This window comes from Pangasianodon hypophthalmus, chromosome 14 (genome assembly GCF_027358585.1).
Source record: "Pangasianodon hypophthalmus isolate fPanHyp1 chromosome 14, fPanHyp1.pri, whole genome shotgun sequence".
Taxonomy (NCBI): domain Eukaryota; kingdom Metazoa; phylum Chordata; class Actinopteri; order Siluriformes; family Pangasiidae; genus Pangasianodon; species Pangasianodon hypophthalmus.
The window spans coordinates 4,670,305-4,697,992 of NC_069723.1; the positions used below are offsets into that span (position 1 = coordinate 4,670,305).

The 27,688-nt window shown below is 39.1% G+C and overlaps 1 protein-coding gene across 1 annotated transcript in view; it reads left to right on the top strand.

The window, feature by feature from the left end:
* LOC113544670 (endothelin-converting enzyme-like 1) overlaps positions 1-27,688 on the top strand; it is a 41,294-nt gene that overhangs the window by 7,142 nt on the left and 6,464 nt on the right. The window contains exons 2-17 of the mRNA XM_026943610.3: positions 1,499-2,207; positions 3,462-3,728; positions 3,837-3,905; positions 4,522-4,632; positions 5,888-5,980; positions 11,289-11,413; positions 16,226-16,448; positions 17,953-18,051; positions 18,490-18,564; positions 19,504-19,607; positions 21,711-21,769; positions 22,166-22,217; positions 24,565-24,632; positions 25,487-25,611; positions 25,992-26,057; positions 27,483-27,578. Coding sequence (XP_026799411.1) covers positions 1,602-2,207; positions 3,462-3,728; positions 3,837-3,905; positions 4,522-4,632; positions 5,888-5,980; positions 11,289-11,413; positions 16,226-16,448; positions 17,953-18,051; positions 18,490-18,564; positions 19,504-19,607; positions 21,711-21,769; positions 22,166-22,217; positions 24,565-24,632; positions 25,487-25,611; positions 25,992-26,057; positions 27,483-27,578 — 2,238 coding nt within the window. The 5' untranslated portion in view covers positions 1,499-1,601. The remainder of the gene's footprint in view (positions 1-1,498; positions 2,208-3,461; positions 3,729-3,836; positions 3,906-4,521; positions 4,633-5,887; positions 5,981-11,288; positions 11,414-16,225; positions 16,449-17,952; positions 18,052-18,489; positions 18,565-19,503; positions 19,608-21,710; positions 21,770-22,165; positions 22,218-24,564; positions 24,633-25,486; positions 25,612-25,991; positions 26,058-27,482; positions 27,579-27,688) is intronic.

Genomic DNA, 27,688 nt, shown 5'->3' on the forward strand with positions numbered 1-27,688 from the left:
CCTAACTTTTTCCTCAGTTGAAATACTCATTTTTGTTGATTTCTTTTGTTTAATAAGTGAAAACAAAGTGATTTTTTGTTGCTTACATTCAATTACATCACTATCGTCTACAGGTACAAATTAAAACAAGATCAGAAATTGACATGTTGACATTTCCTAATAAAGAACTGAATATTTAATGGGGTGTCCTAATTTTTTCACATGACTGTATATATGTGTGTATATATATATATATTGGCTAGCTTTAAAAGATATATATATATATATCTTTTAAAGCTAGCCAATTAAACAAAGATTAAGTAACACACTAATCAGTCGTGTGATTTATTTGTTGTGCTCAGCTTTGTATTAGCTTTATTCTCAGATTAGATTAGCAAAGCGAGCTAAGTGTACCAGCTATGTAGAAACACCACCGAACTCTGCTACTTCTTTAAAAGCTTTATTTTCCTTCCTAATATCTCTATACAGATTTAATGAGAGGTCATATATGACAACAAGCATAAAGTTGAGAAAAAATCTCAGTTGAAATGTTGCTTGTTGCTGAAATCATAGCTCTGTGTCACACATGTACTTAGAAAATTAATGCTGCCTGTTGCTTTGTCTCTTGCTAGTTTATTGCATGTCACATTGTATGATATGATACCAATTAAATGTTAGAGAAATTCTGTACCAGACTGTGTGATATCATTTGTTCACAAGCACTGCAAATCAGATTATATAACAGATTCTTTCCCAATTGTCCTACTATGTAACATTACTCCTATTGGTGAATTTTTCAATGTGCATCTTAACAACATTCACCTTCTGAGATTCTGGTCCTAAATTTGTGAAACCTCCAGAACATTTGTCGATCTTTGCAAAGACTCTTGGTGAGCATGTCATGTTAAACAGCCTTAGATCACCGATTTCAACTCGCAAGGAATTCTTTCATAATTTGAGATTTTTGCCGTTGACAGCATTATCGTTATAAATCACGCAGTGTAAATCAGCCTTAAGTCAAGTACAATCTAAACCTCTAAATTCTTCATCTCTTCCTGTACTTTTCTCCTTCTGTCCATTTTCTATACTACAATGAAACAACAGATTTTCTTCTTGCTCATGGGTAAAGATAGTGCTGGGGAAAAGCTTTTCCTGAGGATTTCCTGTTGTGCTGTGATTTACCAAGACCAACTCTGCAAAACGTTGACTTTTGCTGGAAGCATGAATAAATAAGTGTGCTCTATTTCTTCCCATCTCTCTCCCATTTTCTGATCGATTGGCTTGCTGGAGTTGCAGGGCTGCACGCCTCCGACAGAGGAGTGTCAGAAATCAATCCAAACAATTTTAGGATAGAGCAATAGAACAAAAAAAATGAAAGGAGTGATAGGGGAAAAAAGGGCTTGACAAGGAAAGAGGTGTGTTTTGTCATGCTTGGGCATTTTAATCAGGGATTCAACCTTGTATCATCCATCTCTTACGCTGCTTACTGTCCTCTGTCTCTCTCTTCACTTCTACACAGGATTGGTGAAAAAGTACAGGAGAGCGGGAAAGAGCTTCCTCTCTCACAGCTAATCTAGGTTAAAGGTCAAGAGTCAAAGGTCATGCCCTCAGTGTGAACCAGCATGTTCCACACATTCCCCAACAAATCCAAGCCGCATTCCCCAGTCTCTCTGGAGAAGACCTACTCGCTCACAGCGCATTACGATGACTTCCAGGAAGTGAAGTATGGCAGCCGGTACAGCAGCAACGGCATGAGCTTGACACTGGGCGGGTCGCTGGATCGTAGTGGGCGGTCCCGTGGTGGGGCAGGAGGCGGAGTCGGTGGGAGTAAGTCCTCCAGTACTGAGAGGTGGAGTCGCCGTGAGATCTGCCTGCTTTCTGCGCTGGTGTTTGCCGGTGGTGTGTGCGTGATCCTGGGCTGCATGCTGGCGCTGAAGTTAGTCTGGCTGGGCGCTCAGGACACTCAGTGCGAGCGGGAATGTGGGACGATGCGGCGCTCGCTCCTGAGGGCTGCTCGCTTCGTCCAGTCCAACGTAGATGCCAGCGTGGCGCCGTGTCATGACTTCTACAGCTTCGCATGTGGTGGCTGGCTGCGACGACACGCTATTCCCGAGGACAAACTCAGCTACGGCGTCATCACGGCCATCGGAGAGCAGAACCAGGAGAAGCTACAGCGACTGCTGGAGGAACCAGTCAGGAGGAAGGGACCTGATAGTGCTGAGAGAAAGGTTCACACACACACACACTCGAGCCCATTATCAACAAGTGTTTTATTTCATTGTTTATCAAAACCTTATACAAAAATACAGAATTATTCAGTGAACATGTATTATTCAGGAATGCATTATTCAAACTGAGATGTGTAATTTTTTTAACCGCGTGAGAAACCCTCATATGAAATTGTAACTGATGTAAATGTAATACGTATTATAATAGGTCATAAAATTTGCATTTTTTTCTGTTGACATTATTTCATTCAAATGGTAACGCTGTATTGAAAATGCTACCTTATTACCTACAAACATCAAAGCAGCCATGGAGCTCTTCCTGCTTTACAAAATCTCCACATAAGCGGGCTATAATCACAGCACAGATGTATTTTATAAACATGTTAAATGTTACGTAAGTTATCTAAATATGTACCATCAGATTTATTTATTGGAGTCACTATAGCTTTCTTACTTGACCTTTCCACACACAGAAACCAGAACCAGCTACACGGCTAAACTGTAGATTCAGTACTTTTTTTAAAACTTGTAACTGTTGATATGGTGAAGGTTTCTTTAAGGAAATGTTTATTTATTTAACATTTATGGAAGGAGTTTTTTAACACTCAGAGGTAAAGCTGAGGTAAAGAGGTAAAGCACTTTGTAACACTCAGAGATGAAGTTGTAACTTTACGTTTTCAGACATCTTCAGGACAGAGGAGTTTAGGTTTTGCGGTTTCTGTAGTTTTTTTGTTTCAGTAATTTCAAGAGAGAGGAAAAAGAGAGGCTGGTGAGGGAACGACTGTTTATAGCTGCTATAATGTAAGTGACAACAGGAACTAACTTGTTTCACAGACGTTTCACAACATTAAGTGTAACAATAAATTGATAACAAGCATGATGTGTCATTCTTTAATAAATAATAAATTATAATAGTTGGAAAATTGCTGTGGTGTAAGTGGAATAAAACACTTGGGGACTTGCTGTTATAGGAAAATAATCAACATCGGGATGGTAACAGTAGCTCCGCTTCATCACACCACCCCATCACGTAGTATTTCACTGTAAAACATACACGCACACACACACACACACTGTGCTTATACCTTGTATATCTTTAAGTTATTAAGCTGTAGAGTAAATTTGATAACTTGATAATTTAAAAAGTGGTTGATGTCATTTTAAAAAAAATGTGTACTTCCTAGCTCAGAAATATGTTTAATTATTGGTTGTCTGATAATCTACTGGCCTTTCTTTCCCTTTTCTTTGACCCAGGTGAAGGAGTTTTATCGTTCCTGCATCAACATCCAGGAAATTGACCGGCTCGGAGCTGAGCCCATGATGGAGGTGATTGACAGCTGTGGTGGGTGGGACTTGGCTGGAGCTCCTCCCGGAGGTGCGGGTTGGGAAAGCGGCTCTGTCCCAACGAGACCTGACTTTAACGAGATGCTCTATAGGACCCAGGGGGTGTACAGCACAGCCGTCTTCTTCTCACTCACTGTTAACGTGGATGATAAAAACTCGTCACGCAATGCCATACGAGTGAGTGTGTGATGTGTGTGTGTTTGTTTGTGTCTGTTCTGGTACCTAGTACTGTATGTATGTACTATAATCAAGTAACACAATCTCGAATTGTGCGTGTGTGTGTAGATTGATCAGGAGGGTCTGACGCTGCCTGAAAGAACTCTGTACCTGGGCCAGGATGAAGACAGTGTGAAGGTACAACACCTGTGGAAGTGTGTGTATGTGTGTGTAATATGAAAAAAATGAACATCTGTAACAAAACAAATATTTTATTATTACAATATTTTATGAAGATAGAGCTGAATATCTCCATACACTTACCCTGGCTTGTCACTACATCTGGACCTTTCCAGTATGGTGGACATTTTGATGTGTTGTAGCAGGTAGCACATTTCCGGTTTCTTAGATGTATAGTAGAGACACGATAATCAGTGCTAATATTGTATGTAATGTCATTACCTTATTTTCTTTCATGCTTTAATCCCTCTATTTTGTCCTCCTTATGCTCACTTGTTCTTTATTCCATCTCCCATAGCCATCTGTCACTTTCCTTTTTTTCCAACTGTGAGCTCATGCCCCAAAATCGATCATGTCAGATGTGTGTTTAGGGCACCAGGTGATGACATCAGTGCTGAGTTAATGATGTCACACCTGTGTCCTCTTACAGCTGAGGTCATGTGTAAATCAGTCATGTTACAGCCGATTGTTTTCACTTTACAGTAATCAGCGTCAGTGAAATATATTAACGTTAGTAATCATGTGTGAGTGATGATGTCATATCCAAGCTGTTGTCCTGTGGTCATGATGTCAGATCCTGGCAGCCTACAAGGCACTAATGGAGCGGCTGCTGAGCATGCTGGGAGCTCATAACGCCACAGTGAAGTCCCGTGAGATACTGGACCTTGAGATGAGACTGGCTAATGTAAGTACATCAGGGCTGCTTCTGACAAAAACTTGTTTTCGGCTTAAGGTTGTTTTGGGACGGGACTATATTTGTGTTGAATTTGGGGTTAAGCTGTTTTTGTAGAAGATTTTTGGGGTGGGGCTTTGACTGGGGCAAGGTTGTTACGATGGCAGGGCTGTTTCGGGGTGGGAGCCTTCTTTTGGAGGGGAGGTTTTTGCGGCAGGGCTGTTTTGGGGCAGGCTGTTTTGGGATGGGGCTTTTTTTGGAGGCGGGGCTGTTTTTTGCGGCAAAGCTGTTTTGCAGCAGCTCTGTTTGTGTGGCATGGCTGTTTTGGGGCGGGGCTATTTGGAAGCAGGCTGTTTTGGGGGTGGGGCTGTTCACGCTCATGTCTGAAGCATTATCTTTTTGGCTATAGTTTAATTTTTTTGACTCGTTATTAGCAGATCCTTCATTCTGCTGTAGTCTGCCATATTTTATGTTTTTTTCTGGAACGGTGAAAAAACAGGTATCTATAACAAGATTTTTTTCAAAAATGATTATAATTATGAGAAAAGGCAGGTAAACACAGAATCAACCTACAGCTAATGTACATGATTATTTAGAATTTATTAGACTTTTTTAGTTGGGTCAGAGAGACTAGAGACAGAGAATTAAACCTGATCATTTGTATTTAGAACAGTATATAATTCTGTGGCGTGTTCAGTATCATTTTAACACATATTTCATACTTCATGGTGAAGGAGGTTGTGATTTTAGTAATAATATACAAGTTCAGGAAATAGAATTAGCAAAATATGACTTCATAAGTTACTTCCCTGAAGGACATTTTTACGTCATGTTCTAGTGAAAATCTTTTGTAAAGCTGAGTATGAATAATCAAACGCTGAGAGGGAAATTACTTTTCCAACGTTTTAATTAAAAGTTTGTTTTTGGAAATCAGTTACATTAACCTTATAAATTGGAGTCTGATATTTTGGTAAAAACCAATACACACATTCAACCTGCTGTTGGGTTTAGGAGAGCAGTGGCGTGTTTCTCCTACACTAACCAATATAATGGTTCATTAAAATGTGTCAGGAAGTTAACCTCCACTGGTAAACCTAATTCTCAGATTAACCAGTTGTTCTCCTTTATGGAACTCGTAATTCTGTCTGCTGGGATTGCCTTTGCCAAGACGGAGATATCTGATACCCGGTTCTATCAGAATTTTGGCCACAATGAGGAATCTGACAGTATGGCTTTTATCTCAGTGATCTGGTTTATCTCTTTCCAGATCACTGTGTCTGAATTCGAGGATCAGAGAAAAGATATCAGCAGCATGTACAACCGCATCACACTGAAACAGCTCCAACGCATGGCTCCTGGTGTGAGTACACGCATACACACACACACACACGCACGCAGAGAAACAGACAGGCACCCTCTTAAGTTCAAGAGCCTCCTGGGGAATTTATCTGTGTTAGAGAGACAGAGAGAGAGAAACAGAGACTGAGAGATGCAGAGAGAAAGAGAGAGAGACCAAGAGAGAGAGAGAGACGCAGAGAGACAGAGAGAAAGAGAGAGAGAGACATACTGAGAGAGAGAGTTCTCAGGGAACAAAACACACATTTAGGTTAGGTACACATGAAACTGAGCATTCCAAAAATTATACTTACCTCAGACTAAAAATGAGATCCTCCGGAAACTTCAGCCAGGCAGTGAGTGAGCTGAGAGAAAAACCACACAGAGCTTTCTACACCATAAAACAATAAACTTTTGTAGAAATTCCAATTAGAATTTGGCTCAAAATATTTGAATCAGTGATTGAACCAGTTGCCCTGTATGGCAGTGAAGTGTGGGGCTCGCTTACACATCACCAATTCGACAAATGGGACAAACATCCAGTTGAGACCCTGCATGTGGAATTCTGCAAAATTATTTTAACAGTGCACAGAAACACCACAAACAATGCATAACTGGGCAGAATTAGGCCAATGTCCATTAATTATAAAATTAAAAGGGCTTCTGGAAACACCTAAAAGAGAGTGACCCACACATATCATTATAAAGCTCTGCAATACCAAGAGTTGAGCAAAGACACCAGTCCCCTCTTCCAACTGGTCCTGAGTCAGTTACTGAGTCACTGCTCTGTAACCCCACAAACACACACTAACACAATAAAGACTCAGGAGCAGGAGGAGAAATTTGCAAACTCAATTAGAATTAAGCAAATTACACAAACATTGAAAGTAAACTATTTTACCTATTGGGAAAACCAAACTGAACTCCAGAGTAAAATGCAGTGTTATCTGGCCCTAAACAGACAGTACAGCGTGACAGATTATATGAGCACAGTGATTGATCCAAAACTGAGAAATACCTTGATGAAGTACAGACTTAGCAAGCATCTCTTGGCCACGGAGACGGGCCGACACAGACAGTCCTGGCTGCCCCGAGAGAAGAGACTGTGCCAACAGTGCACGCTAAATAAAATAGAGACAGAGCTGCACTTCCTCACTGAATGCACTAAATATAAATGAACAAAACCATCCCCAATTTTAACTACCTCTCAGACCCCGACAAACTGCCCCAGCAGCTGCCCCAGCAGCACGGCACACACACACACACACCTGCCACCAGGTGGGGGACAGCGAGTGACCACGTCATCTAATATATACAACACACACACGCGTGCATGCACACGTGCGCAAGCACACACATACACACGCACACATACGCACACGTTCGCAGCTGCACACTTACACGCGCAAACACCATTTTACTATGAATTCTATATGTTTCATCAGTAGTGTTTCTTTTTGACTGTATTGTTGAATGTATGTACATTTTTTTCTATTTATATATTTCTGTAGTTATTTTCTAATTTGTCCCCAAAGTCTGTATCCAAGCTTTGGCAATACAACTGTTAATATTTGTCATGCCAATAAAGCAACCTTTGAACTGAATTGAATTGAATTGAGAGAGAGAGACAGACCAAGAGAGAGATAGACAGAGACAGTGAGAGAGAGAGAGAGAGAGAGAGAGCTCTCAGGGAACAAAACACACATTTAGATTAGGTACACATGAAATTGAGCGCCTTGAGTGCTTCAGGAAACTTTGATCTATGAGTGAATGCACTAAGAGAGAACGCATGAAGAGCTCTTTATGCAATCAAGAAGAAATTCTACGAAATAGACATCCCAATTAGAATTTGGTGTAAAAGCTTTGACAGTGTCGTTGCGCCTATTGCGCTGCACAGATGCGAGGTTTGGGGTCAACTCAGTATACACCACTACACTAGATAGGATAAACATCCCTCAGAGTCCCTGCATGGAGAATTCTGTAGAAGTATCCTAAAAGTTCAAAGAACAACACCAACCAATACATGCAGGACTGAATTAGGCCGATTCCCACTGATTATACCCGTACAAAAAGAAGTCAAGTAATGAAAACACACTGTAATATGAAGCACTGAAAACCCAAGAGATCAGCCAAGAAACCAGTCCTGTCTGCTAGCTGGTACTGAGACTCACTAACACACTAACCCCTAACACACTAACCCCTAACACACAGCAATCTCAGACCAGCACTGCTCACTAAAGTCTAATCAGAGTCAACCAAATTACTGAGCAGATGAGAAGAGCGTGTCTGGAGCACTGGGACAGTCAGACCCAAACCCAGTCCAGATTACACTGCTGTCAGTCTCTAAACAGAGAGTATGAACTGGCAGAGTATCTCTTCACCGTCAGAGATATAAAGCAGAGACAGATTCTGACCAAGTACAGGCTGAGTGAGCACAGTCTCGCTGTGGAGAAGGGCCCACACAGGAGAACCTGGAACACCGGAGAACCTGGTACACCGGAGAACCTGGTACAGAGACTGTGTGCTCACTGTATGAGTGGTGAGGTCGAGATAGAGCTGCACTTCCTCCTGCACTGTGAAAAATATCACAAAAGAAACACCTTCACTGAAAAAAATCACAGAAAACACGAAATTTCTGCAAATTAACAGAAATTAAATTAAAAAGATTTTTTTTTTTTTTGAGAAATTAAAAATCATCTTAGGAGAAATACACTGCATGCTTACACCTTCACTATATAGTATGTGTCAGAATGTGACACCCTGAGGGACAGTGAGACACTGAATATACACAGTATGTTCAGATACTTATCTGTCTGTTTTTTTATGTATTTTTTTAGAAAGACAGAAGACATGTTGCATTGGCAATACAAAAATATTTTTGTATTGTCATGCCAATAAAGCACACACTGAATTGAGAGAGAGAGACAGACAGAAAGACAGAGAGAGCGAGACAGAGAGAGAGACAGAGAGAGACAGAGAGAGAGAAACAGGAAAACATACTCTGATAAGTCCTATAAAACCCCAGAAACCCTAACCTAAACCCAAATCAGACTACAGTGAGAAGAAAACTATTTAAATTAGAATCAACAATAAAAAAAATAATCAGAACACACTCAACCTCCCCATTACAATGCAAGAACTCAAATAAAAACTTAAAGCCCTGAAAAGCAGACAAGCCCGTGGAGTCGACAGCATCAACCATGGAGCAACATTAAACACAGCAGCCACAAACTCCAACTGGCCGTCTTCAACCTCCCCAACCAGCTAGCTCTCATTACCCCATATACAAACACGGTGACAGATTCAACCCCAATAACTACAGAGGAATCTGCGTAAACTCCAACCTCGGTAAACTGTTCTGTAGTGCACTCAACACTCGGCTATTAACACTCTTAACTGAACACAACGTCCTGTCCAAAAGTCTTCTTCTTCTTCTTCTTCTTTTTCTTATTGTTATTATTAAATATGTTTTATTTAAGATACCATTACGTTTATCTTTAAACATCATTATTACCATTGTTATTTTTGTTTCCTTGTCCCATTCAAATCTTTGGCAACAGTTACCTACAATTCATGCCAATAAAGCTGTTTTTGATTTGAATTTGATTTGATTTGACTTAGAGAGAGACAGAGAGGGCGGTGTAATGAGTGAGAGAAAGAAATGGAGAGAGGAAGCGACGGAGAGATAGGGAGCGACAGAGAGAGAGAAAAAGCGACAAAGAGAGACAGAGAGAAAGCAACATAGAGAGAGAGAGAGATGCACTTGTTAATTTGTCTGAACTTTAATTGTTTTTTTTATTAAGCTAAGTACAGAGGATTTAACTGAATGAACATAATAGAATTAGTGATGCAGAAAGTGACGGGGCGTAAAGAAACTCGTCCTGTAATAATGTTAATTATCTTCTACTGGCTTCCTGTTAAAGATTAGTCTGACATATGACTCACTTATCACAAAATTTTGTCATATATTTCATAATTTATTTCAGAACAGTTTACAGTGGTTTAGAAGGCGTCTGCTTCAGATGAGCCGAACACACACATACATGGAGCTGCAGACAATTTCATTAATTAGTTAATTTAGTTCATTCACATATTTTACCATGATCTTAGCTCCCATTTAACAAAATAATCACGAAAACACAAAACTTCCATCAGTTCAGATGTTCACTCTATGTTTACCTCCAATCCTCATCAGCCAATCAGCATCTCGGCCTCCTCCAACCAACCCAAACACAAGATATTTGGTACATCTGTAACATATTAAGGAATAAAAAATGACAGGGTGGATTATTTTCCTATACCAGCATACCCCCAAGTGTTTTATGTCTCGTATCACAGCAATTTGACAGACATTACTTTTTCTTAATTCAAGAACACATCATATTTTTAGCCATTTATAGTTACATTGAATGTTCTGCAAAACAAGTTATAGCTATAAATAGTTGTTCACCAGCCTCTCTTTTTTTTCTCTGTCTTGAAGATAATAAGACAAAAAGTTCAGAAACCGAGAAACCCCAAAGCGTAAACTTCTCTGTCCTGAAAATGTGGGAAAACTTAAAGTTACAGCTTTACCTCTGACTGTTACAAAGTGCTGACACTGGAGCCTCCTTCCATAAATGTTAAATAAACGTCTCCTTACAAAAGGAAAACGTCACCATATCAGTGTTTTTTTAAAAATCTGTTTCTTATCAGTGGAGCGTCCGCCGTACAAGTCCCTGTGCTGTTACTATAGAAACGATAACGTATTAAAACAAGCGCATTAATATAAACCTGTGATTTGCAGCTGCACTACTGTCAGATCTGCTGTTATAGAAAAATAATCAACACTTTCTGTACAGTAAGGACACAGAATTCAGCAGCGCTAAGAGCCTCTTGGCCCTGGTATTAATTTACAGTATGAATATTGTGCAGTAATATGAAGATTTGTTGTGTCAGAGTGCTTGCTGTATTCTCCAGTTCTCTCACCATTCATATTTCTCTAACATTTTTGAGATGACTTTCAAACTCAAATGCAAAAGAAACCATTGCCACACACACACACACACACACACACCACTCCAGCCAGCATCATGCACAATCGATCCGAGTCGAGCCGATCTGGAAACGCTCGAGAGAGCGAGTTACACTTCTTAAAAGCTTGGCAGAGACACGAGTCCCAAATGAGCTATGAATCAATACGGCCATAATTGAAATACGTCCCAAAGTAATTGGAGTTTCTTTATAAATTCAGGCAGAAAATGGTTTTTGAGTTTAAATGCTACATTATGATAAGAGGACGTTTATGAATGTTTATGAATGCTTTCTTTCTCTTTCTTTTTTTCTTTTCTCTCTAGTTACACTGGAAGCGACTGCTGGATAGAATATTCCACGATAATTTCTCCGAGGAAGAAGAGATTGTGGTCCTGGCCACAGACTACATGCACAAAGTCTCTGACATCATCAAGACCACATCAAAAAGGTACACAATAAAATAAAACAAAGAAAGAAAGAAAGAAAGAGGATGGAGGAGATGCAGAGAAAGAAAAGAGACTGAAATAAATATTCAAACGTTGCTGTGTATTGTGTACGATATTGATCCACTAATGTGCATGGAGTAACTCTATTCAGTTTTGTGTGTGTGTGTGTATGTGTGTGTGTGTGTGTGTGCGCATGCGTGTGTGACTGGTTGCATTTGTGGTTCCACTGTTGTGTGACCCCTCTGCTGAAGCACAGCTGATTAGTATCGACCCACGATACCCCCCATTTAACCACACACACACACACACTCACATACACACACACACATGCACGCACAAGGATAATACTCAAACCCAAGAGAGAACACTGATGTGAGTCAAGTCTTACCACTGACTCCTGGACTCTGGGGACCTTAATGTGGTGTGTGTGTGTGTGTATGTGTGTGTGATTGTGTCTGTGTGTGTATTAGGGAACTCTGACAGTTATTCAATACTAAGTATTATACCATCTGTCTTTGTGCATTGGTTTAAAAAAAACATAAATATAAATGAACTGAACTCAGGGTCAGGATTAAGTGTGTGTGTGTGAATTTCACATAAACTAGAAACTGTCCTAAAAAAAAAATAAAATAAAATAAAATAAAAAATTAAAAAAAAATATTGTCTTTGTGGCAGTGTTATTAAAATGAATATAAAAATAGATACATTAAAAAGTAGAAATTGATTAGTTTTCTTTAATTAATATCTAGAAACAAACGAAAATAAAATTATGCCTAAAATTTTATAGAAACTAGCAAATTTAATAATAAACTTAAATATAAAAAAAAATAAAATAAAATATATAAATAATACAACTTTAAAATATAAATATCTACGAATTAATGGAAAAAAACTAAAATATATTATAAGCAGTAATAATATATCTAGAAACTTATGACATAAGAACTGAGCTAAAAGTAACATATGTAAATAATATGAAAGACAAAACTAATTAAAATCACAAAAATTACAATAACACTATTGTTTGTATGTGTGTGTGTGTGTGTGTGTGTGTGTGCGTGTGTGTGTGTGTGTGTATTTAAAGCTTTATCTGGTTTATTTGAGCTTAATTAAATTAAGCTCATCTCTTCTCTCTCTCTCTCTCTTTTTCTGTCTCTCTGCAACTCTGTCTGTCTGTCTCTTTCTTTTTCTTCTACTCTTTCTGTCTTTCTCGCTTTTCTCTCTGTCTGTCTGTCTCTCTCTCTCTCTCTCTGTCTCTAATGATATGCGAAAGATCAGAGTTACTTTCTGTTTTTCAGCTTCTCTCTTTTCCTCCTATAATAACACATCATAGCCCATAATATGCACACAATGAAACCTTCCTTCATAATCACTGTTATTATCATCACCATGGCGATGCCTGATGCTCCAGCCAATGGGCTTTCGTCTGTGCGACTCCCCAGTACAGAGGGAGGGATGACTTTTGTGTCCGTCTTTACGTTGTTCTTTTTCTTCTCTTTTTCCCCTCCTTTCTCTCCAGGCATCTCATCGACGTGAGACTCTCGGCAGTTTCTTTCTGAATAACGCTGAAAAGTTCTTTTTTACTTTTTTTTCACCTGTTCCTTTGCTTTGTTTCCTGCTTGTGCTCGGCACTGTGATTTTCTTTCTCTGCAGTAAAGAATAGGAGGCAAGCGGCGTCTCTTAATGCTGACTGTGGAATAACATCACAAATACACAATATGTCTGAACGCTAGTAGGACATTAAGCTAAATCAGTATGCTAACTGAGTCTTCAGAATCACACCTCAGCTTTTATTTTAACCATGCCGTTTGATCTTATTTTATGCTTGTGTTGAAAACGTGTTGCATTTTAACATTAGCATGATATTTTGCTATCTCTGAGAAGCGAATTTGTGTGCGGCCGTGCGAGCGTCCTGAAATGACAAGATGTAATGAATCAAATTACAGAGCATGACATTTTCTGCATAAACACCGGGCTTGTCAAAGCTAATTTGCATTAATTATATAACAGAACTTTTTCTACCAAGCCCAACCTTAGTTAGAATTTCATGCTACACTCTTAGCATAAATTAGCCTGATTTTCATATACATACATACATATGTATGTATGTGTATATATATATATATATATATATATATATATATATATATATATATATATATATATATATATATATATATATATACTGTATGTATGTATAAGACTGCATGTTATACCAGATAATGTAGCAAACAAATTTGTACATTTTATATGTTATTATTTTATATGTTATTATAAAGTAATGCCTCAATTTTGCAGAACAGAGCAAGCGCTCCACAGAGCTACAATAAAATGTTAAGTATGGAACTAAAATGACTAAATCTTTTTTTCAGAAAACCACAATAAAAGTACAGTATCTCTTAAAACTATTAGAATCCAACAAACCCAAGCAAAAGCTAAAAAAGCTAGAAAAAAATGAATAATGAAACATCTCTAAGAATTAATAGAAGAAACAAACCTAAAAATATATACAAATTTAATAAAAATATGTCTATAATGTATAGATAGTTAAATCTAACAAACTGAATAAATTTGAATTAAAATATATCTAAAAGTAATAAAACAAAAAAGAACCTAATTGAAACATTATCTCTTTGATCTCTGTTGTGGGCGGAGCCTTGTTTTCCTCAACCCAGTAATAATGATGCAAAACTTTCATATTCAAGTATTTATTTCACATACACACGTCTACACTTAAAACCTCCCACAGTCACAAATCCTCCAACACACACACACATGTACGCACACACATGCACACACACACGCACACACATACACACAAGAACGCATTCATGCACACACACACACACAAACAGGCGCGCATTCACGCACACACACATGCACACACAAGCATGCATGCACACAAACACACACACACAGCAGGAGTCAGATAGCAGTTTGTGTTAGTGTTGACACTGCAGTGACCCAGTTCATTTTAAAGCTTCCTAAATTTCACTTCTTTCATTCGTTTCTCTCTCTCCCTCTGACTTCCTCACTGACATTTAGATTTCAGCCCTGTGTGTGTGTGTGTGTGTGTGTGTGTATTTTAGCTCAGGTGCTCATCACATGCTTTTATTCGTAATGAGCTTTATGCGTCCACATTACCTTAACGAGATTACCCACAATCCCCCACCTGCATCAGCCATTGTTGTATCAGACACGTTCCTGTAATATGGTGTGATTAAATTAGTGTTTTTTCATTGCTCCGCCCACTGAGAGGGGGTGTGTCTTACTGTTGATGGTCTTACTACAGCTGGACTCGAACAAAAACACACAAACACACAAACACACACCTGTCTTTCTCTCTGTCTCTCTTTCTGTCCGTCTCTCTCTGTCTCTCACTCTGTCTTTCTGTCTTTATTCCTCCCTTCCTCTACCTTATATTCCTCAACTCTTTCTCTCTTACTTTCTCTCTTTCTATTTCTCATCTATCACTCTTTCCCTCTCACTCTCTCACCTTTCTTTCTCCTTCTTTTTATCCATCCATCCATCTATCCACACTCTTTTTCTATCTGTTTCTCCCATATGTATGCATTTATCACATGACACAAAGCATCCCCTCCTCCTCTGTTTTTCATCCCTCCATCCACCTCTACCTTCTACCTTTCTCTCTAGTGCTTTCTCTTGTCTTCCATTCTCGTCTGGTCCTTTTCTCTCTTTCCTCTCTCTCTTACAGGAGTGGTTTAAAGACAAAGTCCCGTGTCCTTTTTATCCCTCCATCCCTCCATCCCTCCAATCCTTCCATCCCTCCCACCCCTCTGAATTGAGTGGGTTGTGGAAGTGCTTTGTTGGCGCAGGATAACCGGCATCGTGCCAAGAAAAGGCACATTTATGATTAAAATGCTGTCTGCGTGTCAGAAGCGAGGGATGACATCACGGCGAAAGAGCCGAGACGAGTGCACGAGAGAGAAAGAGAGAAAGAAAGAACGAGAGCTTGTTTTGTTCACTGTGACATTTTCCATCTGTTTACGTCCTGGAGTAATTAATTACGACTTAATCTTTTTAGAGCGTTTAGACGCTCATTTGGCTCTCCTCTTTTTTATGGCGCATTAATGAGATTTACACCACACTGCTGCTGAATTCTGTATCCTGATTGGTCAGAAGGTATTGATTAATTTTCTATAACAGCAGCTCTGACAATTTTGCAGCTGCAAATCACAGGTTTATATTAATGCACTCTTTTTAATATGTTATCATTTCTATAGCAACAGCTCATTCACAGGGACTTGTATGGCAGATGCTCCGCTAATAGTAAATGGATAAAAAATGTGTGTAATCATCGATATGGTGAGAAGATGTTTATTTATTTAACATTTATGGAAGGAGTCTCCAGTGTCTGCGCTTTGGAATAGTCAGAGGTAAAGCTGTAACTTTAAGTTTTCTGACGTCTTCAGGACAGAGGAGTTTACACTTCTTTGCAGTTTCTCGGTAACATGACAAGCTGCATTTGTTTTGTCTTATTAACTTTAAGAAAGAGAAAAAAGAGAGGAGGTGAGGGAACAACTGTTTACAGCTGCTATAACATAAGTGACAACAGGAACTAACTTGTTTCACATTAATTGTAACTATTAACTGATAAAAAGTATGATTTCATTCTATAATAAATAAAAAATTGTAATTGTTGGTAAATTGCTGTGGTATAAGGAGAATAACACTTGGGGATGTGGTGTTATAGGAAAATAATCAACTTCAGGGTGATAAAAGTAACTCTGCTTCATGCTTTTTTTCTTTAAGTGTATGGCTCTCGCCCATCTCTGTCTCTGCCTCTCTCTCAGGGTTCTGCATAACTACATGCTGTGGAGGATCGTTGCGGCGCTCAGTGAGCACTTATCCACGGGGTTCCGAAGCACTATCCACGAGTTCTCGCGGGAGATTGACGGAACCGAACGACAACTGGAGCTCGACCAGCTGTGTCTCAATCAGGCCAACAAACACTTTGGCATGGTGCTGGGTGCACTCTTCGTCCAGACACACTTCTCCTCTCGTAGCAAGGCCAAGGCAAGTACCTGGGGCATAGAGGGGCAGGGCTTAAGTTGAAAGAGGCGTGGTCATGTGTGTCAGTCCCAGTGAATGAGGCGTGGCCTCTGTGTATCAGTGTCAGTGAAGGGGTTGTGGCCTCTATGTGTCAGTGTCAGTGAAGGAGGCATGGCCTGTGTGTGTCAGTCTCAGTGAAAGAGGTGTGGCCCGTGTGTGTCAGTCTCATTAAGGAGGTGTGGCCTGTGTGTGTCGGTCTCAGTGAAGGAGGCGTGGTATCTATCAGTCACTGTGAAGGAAGTGTGGCCTCTGTTTGAGTCACTGTGAAGGAGATGTGGCCTCGTGTAAGTTTCAGTGAAGGAGGTGTGTCCTCTGTACCTGTCTTTCTCTCGGGTTTTTTTGTCATACACATCTCTCCTGTCTTTCTTCTTCCACTTTTTATTCTTCTCTCATCTCGTCCTTCTCATCCAGTCTCTGTGTCTCTGCACTAATCCCTCTCTCTTTCACTCCTAATCCCTCACCTTAATGTGATCTCTTCTTCCCTTGTTCCCTTCACTTTCTCCTCTCTTTTGTTGAAAGCCATCTCTCCCCCTCCCTCCTCTTCCCCCGTGCCGTTCTGTGATAGAGAGATGGAAAGAGAGATGGACAGATCAGCACAGTGTGGGATTTTCTGGTATATGTATCAGACTGTTTGAGGTCACTGTGTAGTCAGGTCCAAAAGTGCAGTGTCCATTACTGTGGATCTCATCATTATCAGAAATCTAGAGAAATAACTTCTCTTAAACAAGATTCTGCAGTTAATTAGTCATCCTTTAGCGTATTCGGGATTTCTGCCAAATGCTAATGTTTAACAGAAGAGTCTTATTAATAAATCTTTTTTTAAAGAAGAAGTGCTTAAAAGAACATTTATTATCATAAGATTCTATTAAACATTATTATTTGGCCAACCGGGCTTTAGCAATTAGCAAGAAATATATGATGGGAAATAAAAATATATGACCTCTAGCTACAATAGTGCAAGTCTCCGTGGCTCCCCACAACCCACAGAGTGACTTGTGTCTTACTGTACCATTTTGGTCACAAACTTCGGGTTGCAGTCTGATTGGCGATACACAGACACTTGCTTGAACAGTTTCTGATGAAAGCTTTTGAACACTGTGGCACTGTGAGCTTTTTGAAGCAAGATATCAAAACTGGACTGACCCAAACCCGGTGATTTTGTGTGGACGGGAGAAAAACACTGAGAAAAAAATATGTTTTCAAACATGTCTGTATACGTGTGGGCGGGGCCTGTGACTCTAATGAAAGTCTACACCCGGCCTTGCGAAACAATGTGTGATACAAACCATCCCTTGCCTTTTGGTTGACAGTTGATTATATTAATAATCATTGATTACTGATAAGGATAATTAGAACACTGATGTTCCAGTAAGAGCAGTTAGATCTGAACTATAAGTATAATTCTATAATTTTATCACATTTCCTTTTTGATCTCTTCTTTGTTATATTTATTGCCTGTGGTTTGCAGGTACAGGAGCTGGTGGAGGACATAAAGCACTCGCTGGATGTCAGACTGCAGGAGCTGGACTGGATGGATGAAGAAACCAAAGAGGCAGCAAGAGCCAAGGTGAAAAAAAGAAGTCTAAAATGACTCAATTATCACATGCAGACTGCTTTCAGTCAATAAAGACACGATGTGAAGGACCATAACTGAAAAAAATAAGTTAGCAACAACAAACCAACACAATCAACATTCATCCATGTGGTGGAGTGCTGCATACTGAGTCTCTCTCTCTCTGTCTTTCTGTCTCTCTCTTTCCATCTATCTCTCTGTCTATATCTCTGTGTCTCTCTGTCCATCTGTCTGTGTGTCTGTCTCTCTCTCTCTTTCCCTCTCTGTCTATCTGTCTGTCTCTCTCTTTCTGTATCGCTCTCTCAATCGCTCTCTCTTTCTATCTGTCTGTCTCTTTCTCTCTCTGTCTGTCTCACTTTGTCTCTCTCTGTTTCTGTCTCTCTCTCTGTCTGTCTCTCTCACCCTCTCTCTCTTTCTCTCTCTCTCTCTCAGCTTCAGTATATGATGGTGATGACGGGTTATCCAGACTTCCTGTTAAAGCCGGAGCTCATCGATCAGGAATACGGGGTAAATCACACACTCAGGGTCGGATCTCTTTTAACCCTCATGTTCTGATCAAAATGACTCGTTTTATTTTTTTTTTTTTACTAAAATATGGATACTAAATACTAAATACTAAAACCATTTAACACATTTTTTCCCTAAAATGAACCTTTATGTCTGTTTTTTATAATAGGCAGGAACAGAAAGAAATGTTACTGTCATTTGAACAAGGTGAAATAAACGTGTGAAAAAATGACTAGTTTTTCAATATCTACAGTAAAAGGTGTGATTTTAACAGCAGTTCCAATTTTATTTCTATTTCCACCTAGTGCTCACTAGTGCTTTTTTTAATCACAACATAATCACAGGCAGGGAACAGTCTGTGTGAGCTTGGCCCGACTCGACCCAACTCGACCCGACCTACAGAGCCAAACTTTACCATGCGTCTACAGGAACATACTGTCCAACCCCACTGTAACCCACAAGACCGAGTTTTAATTCCAAACCCAATTATAGATGAAATCCACTCTGTCTGAGCCTGACCCCATCCACAGCACCAAGTGTGAAAAATTACTGTTCAAAAACTCGACCCAGTTTTTAATCTGAACCTCAGTGTGAGAAGTCTGTCTAAACCTGACTTGAATGCAATCCAAAAGAAACCTTTAAATTTAAACCCAAAAATCAGCCCCAATGATTTGTGCCTGAGATCTGTCCAAACCCAGCCTGACCGAACCTGAGTTATTAATCCAAATAAAGTTTAATTTAGATTATGGTGCTAATACCTGAGATGAGGATGTGATATACTGTGTAATTTTATTACTCTTACATGTTAAGAGAGCTCTGGGGTTTAAAAGGAAAGAACATTGTGAACAAAACATGAAGATTAAAGAAATAAGGTGTTTTTTTCTTATTCTTTCTCTTCTTCACTCACTTTCTTCTGTGATTTTTTTTGTTCTTCTGAAGTTTGAAGTGAATGAGAAGACGTATTTCAAAAACATCCTGAACAGCATCAAGTACAACATCAACCTGTCTATCAACAAGATCCACAAGGAAGTGGACAAGACGACGTGAGAACAACACACACACACACACACACACACACACACACACACACTACTGATGCAGTGCAAATTATCCAACAAATCACAAATAAGCGCAACATGAAACATTAATAATAAGAAGAATAAGAATAATGGATTATTGATCATAGTAAGTTATACATTAGTAAAAACCTATTTTATATTTTATTGTTTATGAAAAAATTGTAAATAACTAGATAATTAAGCATATAGAATATAAATTGCATTAAATGGATTTAATATGAAGTACAATTATAATAATAATAATTAAAAAAATTTAACACCTTAAAAAAACAACCAGCATAATACTCTGCAAATACTAAGGTGAGTGATATTTTAAGCTGACATTAGAGAAAGCCTGGTGAATATTGAGGAGTTATGAGTTTTCGACTTGTGGAGCAGGAAAACAATAATGTTAAAGAAAGAGACGCTGAGATGGCATCACAGGTGACAATATTACATTATATTAAATTATTTCACTGCTTTTGAGATCAATTGTTTTATTGGTTTTTGGAGGATGGGACAGGAGTGTAACAGTGAGTCTCACAGCTCGGATTATATCACACTAAATCCTACAGTAAAATCATTATTCTTTATCACCTGCTTTTTAACACTGACTTTGATTTTTCACGTTTAATCCTTAGAGGCTTGAGCTTTAACCTTAAAATGAGTGCCACCTTAACGTATCTTTCTTTTTTAATGTTTTAAATTGTAGCTTGATATAGTAGAGAATAATCAACTGATCTACAGTATATTGCCTGATTCAACAAAAACATAATTTATGCTAGTTATTAGCCTATGTTGGTTTGTGGTTTTTCACTTGTGGGCATGACCTATAGAAACTGTAGTGGCTATATAATCGCTTCTGAAGCTAACTGGTTAAACACAGGTTACATAAATCAGTGTGAAAATCAGGTGTGTGATTTGACTGTTATGGCTTCGTACTAGACTTCAGATTAGATTAGCAAAAAGAGCTAACTGAACTAGCCATGTACACTCACCATAGGCACCAACCCTGCCCTTTTAGCACTGTAGAGCCCCTTACCTGGCCCAAAAAATGTTTGCTTGGTTCCCACTTGGCCACGCCTCCACTTGGCATCTGCCCCTACCCTTTTATCTTGCTAGAGTTGCCTACCTAACCTCACCCTCTCAACTGTCTGGCCAACCTCACCCTCTCGACTGCCATCTGACCCTGATTCCTCAACTCTCTGGCCCTGCTCACCTGACCCTGTACTCTTGGTTCTCTGTATCTTCTAACCTTGCCCCACCCTCTGACTCTCTTTGGCCCCACCCACCTGCCTCTATCCCTCACCCCTGTTGACTCACTCACCTGGCTTTGGCTCCTAAAAATGTTCGCAACAGTATTTGCTTGTTTCTTTTGAGACACCCATGTGACCATGCCCACTCTGCACCTGACCCCGCCCATCAGCTGTCTAGACACACCCACTTGGCCCTAGCTCCCGAAAATATTTGCTAGAAAAGTAAGAAGTTTCAGTAAAAACATGCTCATGTTATTTTAACGCTTGTTGTTGTAGTGTAATCTACTGATTTATGAAAATAGTGTGAAGTTGTAATATTTAATCACAACGTGAACTTTGTAAAGATGTTTGTAAATTAGGAGTTTTAGTTGTAGAATCTGAAACTTCAGCATTTTATCATAATTTTTTCATCTGATTAAGAAAATAATTGTATATTGAACCATGTGTTTCACTTTATAATTAGCTTTTAGTTTTTTGTTTTAATTACTAACAGTAGAATAATGCAAATTTCCACAAGCACTGCTGTCAGATTCTCAATTGTATGTTAGAGTATCAAATCAATTATATTTAATGCCATAAACAATATTTTAGATTTTTTTCATTGAAGTGTGTTAAGAATACAAAAATTATAATATAAATGCTTCACTGTGAAAGTCACAGCACCTGCTAGAAGTCAAAAAAAAAGTAAATATTGGTTTTTTTTTGTTGTTTTTTTTGTGTGTGTGTGTGTGTGGGTGCAGGTATACAGGTGTGCAGGTTTCAGTTTATTAAACAAGCCTAGTAAACACTGTGTGTGTGTGTGTGTGTGTGTGTGTGTGTTATATTTTCACAGGTGGCTTCTTCCACCCCAGGCGCTCAATGCTTACTATCTTCCAAACAAGAACCAGATGGGTATGTGGCATCAGGGTCTCTCTCTCTCTCTCTCTCTTTTCCTCACACACACACACACACACACACACACACACATACATACACACACACCTTATTCGTCTCTCTATTATGAGCTGTGGCCGGTTATTGGTGGTGTCTTTGTCTGTCTGAAGATTAGATTTTCCTCCCAGAGAATCAATACATACAGGAGAAGAAAAGAGAAAGGATGAAAGAGAGAGAGAGACAGAGAGAGACAGACAGACACACAGACAGAGAAGCAGACAGAGAGAGACAGAAGACAAACAGAGGCATTTACTCAGAGCCTTGTTTTTTTATCCTGTGTCTGACTCTTCATCACTCTCATCACCTATCACTTCTCTCTGTCTACCTGTCTTCTGAATTCTTCTGTTTTTCCAGTTTTCCCAGCAGGAATTCTCCAGCCGACTCTGTACGATCCAGAATTCCCACAGTGAGTATTTTCTGAAGTTGCTCTGAACCACTCCACTGATCACATCAATGCTTTATAAGGTACACAGATCAGACAGTTTACTCCAGAGCTTCAGTGATCTCTCTGCTCCACCTATATACTGACCCTGTACTAAATGACCCGATATCATGCTGGGGTGCTGTGATGAAGCTGATTATTTTTCTATAACAGTGAATATTTTCTGGATAAAATGATGAATGAATTAAATTTTCTCTGTAAGCGTAGCAGATAAGCGCTTGGTCAGATTATCCTTCACACCGTGAGCATGTTTTCTTTACAGCAGAGCGCATCAAATTAACACACACTCTGATATTATTTTATTAATTCAACAAATCAACACACTGAATAATTCCTGCACACACATCAATTAATCACCTCAATTAAGTGTCTCATGGCTTCATTAAGTTGCACATGAGATAATAAATAAAAATAAAATGTAAAATAACAGGATGTGCTGGATCAAGTGCTATTCTATGTACTGCTGAATAATGACAGTGGATGCCTTTTTGTTAAATTAAACCAGTGATTAATGTGATAATTACAACTAGGACTATTCAAGCAGTAATATATTTTAAACTATAGTAATATAGTTTAAAGCTGTTTTATACTTGCTGTTAACTATGTATACGCAAGATGGCTGTATGCTGCAGTCGTTCCGTGTGGTGCAATACCAAGGTAAATGTAAAAGCAGTATAGCACCAAGTGACAATGTGTCTGCAACTGACTAAATTAACCAGTGCCATGTCTGAAATCGCATACTTGTGTACTGGAAGCTCACTTTTGAGCACTAGTCTTCTGGGTTTTCTAGATTAGTAAATAATTTTAAATGTACAGTGAGTGGTTTTGATTTAAGACTCAGAAATGAGAACAATCACACAGATGGCAGAAAGTTTTTAAGAGAAAGCTTGTTTAATGTTGCTGTGCATGAAATCACTAAACATTACAGTTCGAGTTGGAAACCAGATAGACAGAGAGGTTTTGGCTCTGACATGCCGTGTAGTGGATGCTGATTTTAATCCTCCAGATGAACGCAAGATACACAAGCGAGTGTGTGAACAATGCCTGGTGAAAGTGAAGTACATTTGCGCCTTAAAACCCTTTCAATTCAAGGGGAAAATCAAACAAGTTAATGACTATAATAAAAAAAAAAATCATGGACCGCTAGCTATACTTCACGGACCCCCGGGCAACCACCAGACCCCATTTTGAGAATTACTGATCTAGACGCTTGTGTAAAACCCTGTCTCGTACACTTCTACTTAAGAACAGTCTGGTAACCTCGGATGTGTGAACTACACACAGGTGATTTTAATAATTCGAATGTGGAGTTTAACCACTTAACCAGCTGTGTAACCCAACTCTGAATACCAGGAACTTTCACCATGTAAATACTGCTGTAACTTTTGGCACAAGTTATTGACTCTGAATACGACTCTTAGGTATTCTGTGTAGCGTTTTAAACACTCTAGAACTCTGTTCTGCATTCTAATGACCTGTGCTGTAGCTAATACAGTGTACCTAATCTTCACATTTATATATATATATATATATATATATATATATATATATATATATATATATATATATACACACACACACACATACATATCACCTTTACACACAACCTTACCTGACACTGCTAGATGTTTAGCTAACATACTCACAAAACCAATGAGATGTATGGTCAGTCCTTCCAATTACTTCTTCGTCCCGACGGTCTTTATTCAGCCTTTTCTTTTCTTTCAGTCCTCATTGTTAAAATGTCATTGGGTCAAAAAAAGAGAAAAGGCTTTGAGACAGGTTTATACATTTAACTACATCCTCCCTTATTTTCCCCCTCCCACACACCTGAGTGTAATCCTGCCATCAACCCAAATCGGTTCGTCATTTTGTCCCTGGGGTGTGTGTGTGTGTGTGTGTGTGTGTGTGTGTGTGTGTGCGCGCAAGTGTCACACTGCAGGAAAAGATTGTTGGCCATTGTGAGAAAGGTTCTCGTCCATTAGCTCAGGTGACAATTAGAGAGAGAGAGAGTGTGTGTGTGTGTGTGTGTGTGTCTCTGCAAGGCTTTTGTGGGACTGGTTGTAATCAGAGGTTGACAGTTTCATCGTTCTATTGATCTCTTTTTACAAAGGAAGGAGGAAGTCATTAGAACACATACACGCACAAGCGCGCACACACACACACACACACCTTGACAAAAATACTAAGCTTGCACAAGCTGGTATCTTTTCCCCACAAAACCTGGTCTTGTTAAGATGAGATACTGCACTGCTCTCTAGTGATGACAGTAGAGTAGTGCAGCTCAAGATTTACCTTCATTTTATTTTAGGTCTCTAAATTATGGAGGAATTGGAGCAATCATCGGACACGAGCTAACACATGGATACGATGACTGGGGTGAGAGGTTTCATCTCAAACATTCTCCAAATTTTTATAAAGTCAAGTTTAGTTTTACCTAAAAGGTAACATAAACATATAGCCTCCAGTTCAACACAGAAATAGTACATTAGAAGTGATTCAGATTAGAGTATTGTTTACATTTGAATTGTATATTTCTTTTCTTTAATTATTGTATTATTTTATGAAATATGTACAAATGGTATTAGTGTGGGTGATGATTAAACCTCAGAACTAAAGAACCATACTTCATACTTGCTGTTTCTTCAATCCAGAATCTTTTTGGACAAAATCGAATTTCTCAAGTGACAGAATGTCTTGAGACAAAAATCAGCAGAAATCCAATAAAGTAAAACATCATTAATATATTAGATTCAGTGCTATAGATAAACTGTGACATCAGTTCCTATGTTCTATCTGGCATTTTAGTCAAAAATGAGTTAACCACATAAACAAATAAATCACTTTATTCTCCCATGGTGTTATTTTATATTTTTAAGTTTTTTGGTTTACTATTTGAAAAGAATAAAAGTTCTAACTCCAAAGTCACAAAATTGTAAGTTTCTATCTGCCGGCGAATCATCAAGGATGGACATAGGATGACACCTTATAAAACTAAACAGTAGTTAGTCTGTTCTTTCAGAATCATAAGGATATGTTTTTGGGCACATTTAAAAAATGCACTTAATAACTGTGTCAGAATTTCAGTGATGGAAATTTAAAGTAACCTTAAAGTGTTGAGCTATAAATAAAATTTCAGAATTAATTTTTACCTGGAAGGTCTCAAAACAGCTCTTCACCCAGACAGAACTTTATAAAACTGAGACCTTTATGCTATTGTGTGTGTGTGTTAGGTGGTCAGTACGATCGCTACGGTAACCTGAAGCAGTGGTGGACCGAGGAGTCTTACAGAAAGTTCCAGAAGAAAGCAGAGTGTATCATCAAACTGTACGACAACTTCACCGTGTACAATCAGCGGGTGAGCGAGCGCACAAAATCACATCACACTGATTTAATGTAAAACTGTGTGACCTCCAGGATTTTTTTTGTATTGTTACGGGCTTATAGTGACCATGTTCAAAAGGGAATCTGTTGTAGAGTTCTGCATGGAGCCTTTATGGCGCACGTGTCAAACACAAGGCCTGTGGACCAAATCTGGCCTGCAGCCTCGATTCATTTGTCCTGCATTAACTTGGAAAAAATTATACTGAAACGGCCCATAATACAATACTGCTCAACATTTTCACACTGTCCAGAATTCACAGCAGAACCGTAGCGTAGCGACCACTATTGTACAGCACGAGCTCACATTTCACAGTAATAATCATACTGAGGATAATAGTGTGTGTGTGTGTGTAGGTGAACGGGCGTCTCACACTGGGAGAGAACATCGCTGATCTCGGGGGGCTGAAACTCTCCTACTATGTGAGTTCCACTCTACCTGTCAATCACTCTACCTGTCGATCCCTCAACCTGTTGATCACTTTTCGTGTCAGTCTCTCTACCTGTCAATCACTCTACCTGTCAGTCACACTCCACCTGTCGATGACTCTAGCTGTCAATCACACTGTCTGTCGATGACTCTACCTGTCGATCACTTTACCTGTCAATCACTCTACCTGTCGATCACTCTACCCGTTGACCACTTTACCTGTCGGTCATTCTATGTGTCAGTCACTCTACCTGTCGATCACTCCACCTATTGATCACTCTAGCTATTGATCACTCTACCTGTTGATCACTCTACCTGTCAATCACTTTGTGTCAGCCACTCTACCTGTCGATCACTCTACCTGTTGATCACTTTACCTGTCAATCACACTATCTGTTGATGACTCTACCTGTCGAACACTTTACCTGTCGATCACTCTACCTGTCGATCACTCTACCTGTCATTCACTCTACCTGTCAATCACTCTACCTGTCAATCACTTTACCTGTCAATCACTCTACCCGTTGACCACTTTGCCTGTCGGTCATTCTATGTGTCAGTAACTCTACCTGTCGATCACTCCACCTGTCGATTACTTTACCTGTCGGTCATTCTATGTGTCAATCACGCTACCTGTCATTCATTCCACCTATTGATCACTCTACCTGTTGATCATTTTACCTGTCAATCACTCTACCTGTTGATCACTCTACCTGTCATTCACTCTTCCTTCTGATCACTCTACCTGCTGATCGCTTTACCTGTCAATCACTCCACCTGTCATTCACTCTATATTTCATTCTATATATTACGCTGTCTTTCAGTGCAATATGGAATGCTGCACTGCCCTCTGCTGACTGTATAGAGGTTAAGCTTTTAATGATTTGACAATTTAAAAAAACACCTATCAGTTTAATCATTCTACCTCTCAACCAGCCTGCCAATCAGTTTACCTGAAAATCAGTCTACCCATCAGCCAGTTAATTTACCTGTCAATCAAGCAGACAGGAAGTTAAACTACATTGGATCAGTCTGTGAAACAAATTACCTGTTAATCAACCAACTTGACAATTAGGCAATTAATGGTGTCAATTAATAAGCCTTCTAATTAATTATTACCTGTCAGTCAAACAGTGCAATGTGTTAGTCAATCACCTGTCATTTAACCAGCTTGTTTATCAGCTTGCCAATCAATCTCCCTGTCAATCAGTTAGTTTGACAAAATCTAACATCTCAGTATGGCTTATCATGGGTCCATCTACTTGTCTTCTCAGCTATATGTTGTTTTTTCTTTCTTTCTTTCTTTCTTTCTTTCTTTCTTTCTTTCTTTTAGTCTGCTCTTCTCTCTCTCTCTCTCTCTCCCTCTCTCCATATATACATTCTGTATAATATTATATATGCTGTCTGTTTCTCTACAGGCCTATCAGAAGTGGGTAAGGGATCACGGTCCAGAGCGGCCACTACCAGGCCTTAAATACACACACGAGCAGCTGTTCTTTATAGCCTTCGCCCAGGTAAAAACACACACACATACACAAACATACACACCTGGATAAAAATAAGTAAGCCTACAGAATAAGGCAAAGTGCCATCTTTTCCCTAAACAAGGGATTGTTAATATGGT